Source organism: Oryzias melastigma, linkage group LG17 (genome assembly GCF_002922805.2).
Source record: "Oryzias melastigma strain HK-1 linkage group LG17, ASM292280v2, whole genome shotgun sequence".
NCBI classification, from domain to species: Eukaryota; Metazoa; Chordata; class Actinopteri; order Beloniformes; family Adrianichthyidae; genus Oryzias; species Oryzias melastigma.
Window position 1 is genome coordinate 26,109,831 of NC_050528.1, and position 7,804 is coordinate 26,117,634.

The 7,804-nt window shown below is 38.5% G+C and overlaps 1 protein-coding gene across 2 annotated transcripts in view; it reads right to left on the minus strand.

Annotated features, from left to right (window-relative positions):
- Positions 1-55: 55 nt before the first annotated feature.
- Positions 56-7,804, minus strand: part of LOC112147413 (calcium-activated potassium channel subunit beta-2) — an 11,200-nt gene continuing 3,451 nt past the window's right edge. The window contains exons 2-6 of one of the 2 annotated variants that reach the window (XM_024273778.2): positions 6,051-6,142; positions 5,599-5,689; positions 5,302-5,472; positions 3,336-3,531; positions 56-3,174 (exon numbers count right to left, since the gene is read on the minus strand). In XM_024273778.2, the coding sequence (XP_024129546.1) occupies positions 2,881-3,174; positions 3,336-3,531; positions 5,302-5,472; positions 5,599-5,657 (720 nt within the window). In that variant the 5' untranslated portion in view covers positions 5,658-5,689; positions 6,051-6,142 and the 3' untranslated portion in view covers positions 56-2,880. Of the gene's footprint in view, positions 3,175-3,335; positions 3,532-5,301; positions 5,473-5,598; positions 5,722-6,050; positions 6,143-7,804 lie in introns of both variants that reach the window. The other variant, XM_024273776.2, reaches the window with a different exon arrangement.

Sequence of the window (7,804 nt, forward strand, 5' to 3'; positions counted from 1 at the left end):
TGAGAAAAAAAACGGCATGTTTTTTTTAATGCTCACATAGATGAAGAGATTGTTTTTTCATAGCTTTATTGATGTTTCACATATGAATTAATACTTGGAAAAAAAGTGTTCTTTTTTTATTAATCAAAAAACATATTTTTCTGGTTACAGGTGATTTCATAGGTAATCCGGTGTAACCTTTCAAATACAGCTGATGATAGAATAATCAGTAATACTTCATTGAAAGTTAGAAAAATCTAGCATTTTTTGGCTAAAGTTTGCTAGAAACAATCCATACCAAAGATCAGGTGGTGGAGGTTTGATGGTTGAGCCAAGGACATATAGAGCGCAAAGCAGCATATGAGAACTCAATCAACCATAGATGTTCAAGTTTACAATATTTATTGTGTACCTCATCATGAGTAACTATTAGTTCTACTTTTGCTTTACAATTCTCTGTGACACTTTAAGCTGGCAGCGGTGTGCCGTTTGTATTAGAGGTTATTTATTCAAGATAGTCTTGGTTTGAAAAAAATATACATTAATTTTCTTCCAGTAGGACTGTGTATTAAAAAAATCAATGATTTGAAGCAACATTTTCAACATTATTACCTAAAGTTCTTATTGTGTCCTAATAATGTTGTTATCCAGGCTGGGGACCGGCACAGGGACACCCAGACTTAGGTTCCCTTGTAACTACATAGTTAGTAGCGTGAAGGGTTTGCTTAAGGACCCACGCCATGGGAAGTGAAGCCTGAAATTTGTAAAAGCTGGTAAGTTTTTTTTTACATTTTTCATTTAAACTCAATCACAAAACATCAAATCAGTCTTAAAACAGCAAATTCTTGCACTTTCATCCACTACATAAGTTCTTTTAAAACCAAATGTTTGCTACAGTTTTCAATCTAGCTGGGACTGGGGCACAGACACAGACCTGACATTAGTGAACTAATTTATTTTCTATTTCTTTCATGTCAGGTCTGAAATTATTTCAGGTGTGAAATAATTCTCTAAAAGGGGACAGACTGTAATCAGAAGATTCAGGAAATTTAAAGATCTCTGCAAAAAAGACAAGACCATGAACCCGCATTGGATGGCTATAGTCTTTAGGCTTCACATGAAAGTCTATACTATGAGAAAAGGGTTTTAGAGATACTTTCAGAAGCCACTGCCACAAATACACAATCCATGGCACTATTTGCTAATGCCAAATAAATTTCTGTCAAAAGAAATTTGAACGTGTTGTGTTCTATGGACCAAAAGTCCATCAAAATGAACAGTTTCAAAGTGGCGAATGGTCAAACAAGTCTAGACGTGATTTTCTTGTTTTGGTAATCACAGACTCAGTGTCCTGAGACTGTCCTCCAGACTAGAGAGGAGTAAGACTAATAAGGGTGTCTTTGGCTGTAGTTGTCATGGTGGGGGTGCACACACTTTGGGTAGCTTGCATGTTGTAGAAAATATAAACCCTAAATCTTAAACAATATGATAGTGTTTTCTTTCAGACTGTGTTTATTTAAAGACATATTCTGATTAATATTGAGCTTGTGGTGTTTTTACGTGTTCTTGTAGCATTTTTCTGATGATGGGGGACATATATTAAGAAAACTAAGATGGGATTTCTGGGTGTTTTTTTATTAACATTGTTGTGAATCAGGAGCAAATATGAAAAAGAGCTTATTTGTGTCATGAAAATACACCCCTTTGAGACGCATTTGCCTGTAGACGACTAGAAAGAGTTTAAAAGCTCCAATTTTCTATTTTTATTGCTCTGGTAATGTTAGGTTGGGTTTTTTGCAGGGCTTTAAACTAGTGTGTAAACAGAGAACTCTCAGTTATAAGTGATGGGAAGGGGGGGTCTGGGTTGCTCCGTGTCAATGGTCCCGCCCACAACTAAAGAGGCAACTTTGCAAAGAAGTACTGCCGCTCTGCAAAAACTATGTCCTAGAAAATAACACAAGTTTTTCCATTTTGTCTAAAACAGCATCATTAAGATTAAAACATCGCTGGAAACACTTTTCCAATTGATCAAATGAGGATTGGAGTGTCTCTAATGGAAGGCTATATGTATTTTCAGCATATCAGCTTCTATAGCAACGTTTTTAAAGTTACAAGTTTGGCTGCTGTGCTGAATCGGCCACAGATTTGACTACAGTCAAGATCTTTCCAGATCATTTGGAGCATCCTTCAAGAAACAAACAAACAAAAAATATAGATAAATAAATAATGTTAGAGGCAAACTAGACAGTCAAGCCGCTGGAAACCCAACAGACTTAGTTATAGCAGTATCTGCCTAGCTGCCTTTTTAATTATCTGGATTTTTTTATGTTTTTTATGCTTTTTATGATTATATAATGCATTCTGCTTTCCTTGTGTACAGGACTTTGGGCGTCCTTGGCTGGTGGTGACAGGTGCTCTAGAAATGAATGAATGAAATAAAGACTAAAATAAGACCAAATTAGTTCCAACACCTAAACTCCAGAAACTCAGAACCTCGATGTTCAGATGCCTTTGAAATGGCTGAGGAAACAAGCTCCCTTTCCAGTTTTTTTAAGACCTGTAGTAATCCAACTTTTTCAGAATTCCTGTTGCATCACAGATTTTGTTTGGCATAAAGTTTGTCGAACATTTGTGTCCTCAAACTCTTTAGACGCCTTTAACTCTGTATGCTATGACCTCTCTGTATCAGTCAGTTACAGGTCTGACTCTTTTGGCCTTGGAGCGTTCACTTCACTTTGATTAACAAAGACATACTGACGGCACGTTGGTCGTCAGCTGTTCAAGTGTCTCAGTCAAGGGAAAAAGTTTGCCAGAGGTCAGGTTGCTTTGGTTGGAACAATCCCTTTCATCTTCCACGTCGTCGGTACAAGGCCGGCTATTGCAGCTGCTGCTGGACATATTTTACCTCTTGATCTTTCCTATCTCCTCACAAAGTCTGGAGAGGTATTGCGTGAGCTTGACCATCAAAATGATGAGGGCCCCCCCGAGGAGCATGCAGGAAGGCCAGAGCAGTGAGCGGAGGACCACGCTGTGGTTGTAGATTCGGGTCAGGAGGACGGTGTCCTGCCCCTCGCTGGGGTCGTAGTAACAGGGGACCTGCTTGTTCACCTTCAGGTGAAGGGAAACGTTCATGATCATGTCCTTTATGGCCTGCATGGCCATGCTGTCCTTCTGGCAGCGCGGCACATAGACACACTGCAAGGAGACGAAGAGTAAAGGTCAGACCGAGCAAACGCTAGTGCTTTTTTGAGGCCAATTTTGGCGACATTTCTTTCCACAACAGTCGAACGCTCTGCAGTCAACATTTGAAACGCTTCAGTGCGCCTCTGTGTTTTCGCTCTGGCGCGGCCACTCACTTCAGAGCTGGCATCCTGGGTTTCCTCGTTGTGAGATAAACGACAGACCCGGCCCGTGTTGTTGACGCTCACGTAGACCTGCAGGCAGGGGTATTTGGACACCCTCCAGCAGTCTGACCCGCAGTTGTAGGAACAGTTCATGTCTGCAGTGACCGTTGAATTGAGTACCACACACACCCCCTCCTCTGTCCACACACTGCAATGACATTGAAACAAAGGTCAAATTTAGTAAAACCGTCGCTATCCAATCAGTGTTTTTGGTGTTGAAATGTAGATTGGACTTTTATGGGTATAATTCGGGGATGGGCAAACTACGGCTTCAGGGGCCATATGCGTCACACTAGAATAAATTATATTGAATCCTAATTATTGTTTTAGTTTCCCTGTATTTCAGGTGTCTCCCCATAGATGGTGCAATATTGAAACAATGACCCAATGACTTGCTGTTTTTTCTGAAGTTTATGTGTGTTTTCTTAGAAAGGCATTTTTCCAATCACTCCATCAGGACATGAATGCAGCATTTCTTTAGGTTTGTTTTTTTTCCTCTGAGGGACATCAACCCATTGATACCATTGGTACTAAATTGATTTTAGTACCAATAGTACCAATTAAAAATCAAAATTTTAAGATAAAAACACCAAAATGTTCTGTTTTAACATATATTAACTTTCAGTCAAAATTAGCATGTTTTGCCCCAAATTCCATGTTATTTTGTTGTCTTGTAAGGTCCATTGCCTTAACACGGCAGATAGCTGCTCCTGGTTCGGCCCTCCTGTCAAAATTTAGAACCCTGTGTGACCCACAAATCATAAAGTTTGCATACCCTTGGTCTAAATGATAACTAGAAATAACTTTTGTCTAAAAAGGCCACAAACATTTCCAAAGTGTCATTGTTTATTTTAGAGCAACAGAAAAAAACAACAACCAAACCAATTAAGAAATAAAAAAAAAAACAGGACACCAAGTAGACTTCAACTGGTTCTTGAAGACCTACTCTGATGAATAAGGTGTTTTTGGTGTTTTAACATGTTCTTGTGGCCTTTTTCTGATGATTGAGGACATATACAAAGAAAATGAATCTTAAAATTCAATTTCTGAGTAATTCTTTATTCAAATCGGGAGCAGAAGAAAAAAATGCATGTAGTTGTGACATAGAAACTACAATTGGTAGAGGTGTGAGGGTATTTAAGCTAGCAGGAGAAGCCATAAACAGATGGGTCATTGGAAATGGATGAAGGCTTATTCTGGACCAACAGTCCCACCCACAACTCAGAAGCAAATTTCTAATGAACTACTGCCACTCTGCAGAAAGTATGTCGTAGAAAACAACACAGGTCTTTGAATTTTGGCTAAAAACGGCATAATTGTAATTAAAAGACCACTGGGAACACTTTTAAAATAGATCAAAATATGATCGGAGTGAGACTTTATCCAGAATAATCAAATAAAACATGTCCATTCACATAAACATTCGTTTTTTGATAGAACGGTCTGACACCAATCCAAGAGTGGAAGTTGCAGCAAATTTGCCCTACAATTGCATTCACAAATACTTAAGAATTACCTTATAAGTCTTACAAAACAATGTTTTTTTGGCTGCAAAACTAAATATAGCTCCTGCAAAAATCTCTCCTGACAATAAAAGGGGCCTTGCTTATTAGTTGTGGTGCACGGTTACCTAAACATGTCTTTTATTACAGAGTTATCTTAAATTGTTAATGCTTTTAGAAAAGAGATGTGATTAACAACCAGGCAAACCTCAATGAACTGGAGTAATGATGCAAAGAAAACAAGACTTCAATATTTTAAGCAAGAATGAAAGAGTTTGACAATCTAAGGTCAACTTCAAGACATTCTGCTAAATGTGCTAAATGTTTCAAGAGATTCTACCCAACAAATGTATATTTATCTAACAATTTTCCCAAGCTGTGCAGCAGTTTGAAAACTTGCACCGTGGCATGCATACCTTTCAGCGTAAGAGCGCAGAATGGTGATACCCAGGACAAAATACATCATGAACGAAGACAGGATCATTCCAAGCCCCAAGAGGATGGCTCGATCTTCTCCGGCCTGCAGAGCCGTCACCGTCTTCTTCTTGTCCAATATATCTACCTCGCGAAACTTCTGGTAGATTGACCTGATGACAGGAGATGAGAAGGAATGGTGCAAATTGAGCGAAACCAGCGGGGAGATCCGATGGCTCATTTACCTCACCGCATTCTAAGCACATATCTCTGGGTCTGAGAAGGAGACACCCTGTTACCTCCTTTCGTTTCCTCTTCCTGATTCCCCCGCATTTCTGACTCCAGCCACAAAAAACATCTTCCTTGATGGTCCGAGTCCTCCTCTGCTTGCTGAGGTGGAACGAAGAGACGGCTGAAAACTCCTGAATAATCACAACCAGATTTATACATCATCTCTGCAGTCGTTTCAGCATGAAACCCTTTAATTTTAAACACAATTTTACCTTTGGTGCATTTTTACTTTTTTTTTTTCCTAAATATGTCCAGACCTTTAAAGGGTAAAGCTTCATCTAATGACCCTGCAAACAGCACCTCCTCGTCACGGTGAGCTGGGGACAGGAAGCGTCCCCCACACCGGACTCCAAGTAAACATTTGGTTTCAAACACAAAGAATTTCTCCGAAAGGTAAACAGGAGGACAGATAGCAGCAGATGAAAGGTTAACGTCAGGGAGGCCAGATGACAAAACATACCTGCTGTTTTCTGAACACCTTTGCTGTCATCACAAAGTCATTGGCTTCAACAGCGCCACCATGCTCACGTCTCATCCGGGCCCTCTGCAGACCTGCAGGAAATGAAGCATTGAATCTTCTGCTGCAGCTAAAGTGATCCTAAATCTGCTTTTGAAATAATTTTAACCTTTAAAATGCCTGTCACTTCATCATGAACCATTTTTGAAATGAAAGTATTTTTCTATTTTTTCTCTGAAACTTTTAGATTCTTGTTAACTCAATCTGTGTTTTACACAAATGTGCTTTCTCCTGACAAGCTATAGACCCACTCTGATGAAATTCGTGTTTTTGGTGTTTTTAACATGTTTTTTGTGGAATTTTTCTTGTGATGGAGGACATCCAACTGCAGGGAAAAAATATGTGAACCCTTTGGAATTGCTTGATTTTATGCAGAAACTGGAGACACAATTGTGTTCAATAAAAACATTGAAAACATATTTTGGTTCGATCTAAGCAGGCAATATTTTAAAAACACACACACATCATGTTTTCATTTTGTACAAAGATTAAGGTACTCCCAAAGGGTTCACATACTTTTTTTTGCAACTGGCTGTATATGAAGAAAATTAAATCTAAAAATGCATTTCTGAGTATTTCTTTTTTCAAATCATTGTGAGTCTGGAGCAAACAAACAAATGCCATATAAAATATTGCATTTGTTACGCAGAAAACATACTGGGTGAGCCTTAAAGTACCTGCTCTGCTCCATTCTGATGCATCCACTTGCAGACATATAGATCCATGAACATCTTTCCTAGTCTGAGCTGGCTCAAAACTGTATGGACGGCTCCAAATTACCATTTTTGCTGCGGCGGTGAGGTTTGGTTGGGGGTGAGAGGAGCTGTAAGCTAGCAGGAGACCACGTAAACAGATGTGATGGGTGATGGGAAGTGGGGGCGGGGTTGCTACACAACTCAGAGACAAATTTCTAATGAACTCCTGGTGTTCTGCAGAAACAATGTCCTGTAACAACAAAGATTTTAGGATTTTGGCTAAAAACACCAGAATTATAATTAAACAACTATGGGAATGTGTTTACAATGGATCAAAACAGGACCAGAGTGATCTTTAAAAAAATACACATATCCATACGTACATTTTTTTTAAATTACACGTTTTTCGTAAATTGTACAAATCCCTAATAGGCATGAAGTGAGAAAAAGTTAAAGTAAAAAATATATTTTTTTCTAAAAATTGAAGCAAAAAAAATTCTCACTAACTGGTGCACACCAGATACTAACTGGTACTCACCAGATATTAACTAGTGCGCACCAAATAATAACTGAAAACTTTTTTTTTAATAAAGAACATAAAAATATATTCCTGGTTACTAACTGGTGCCCACCAGATAGTAACTGGTGAGCACAAGATACTATTTTATGCGCACCAGATACTAGTTAGCGCTCACCAGATTGTAACTGGTCTGCACCAGATAGTAACTGAAAACATTTTTTTCTAAAATGAGAAAAAAGAAAAAAATATTTCGGGTTACTATCTGGTGTGCACCAGATACTAAGTGGCGCTCAACAGAAAGTAACTGGTGCGCACCAGATAGTAATTGAAAACATTTTTTTTTCTGTAAAAAAGAAGCAAAAAAGCATTTTCTGGTTACTAACATGGTCCAGTAACTGGTGCAGACCAGTTTGTAACCAGATTGTTTTTAACTTTAAGTTTTAGAGAAACATATTTTTTTCTCTCTTTTTTTTTTTTTTTTT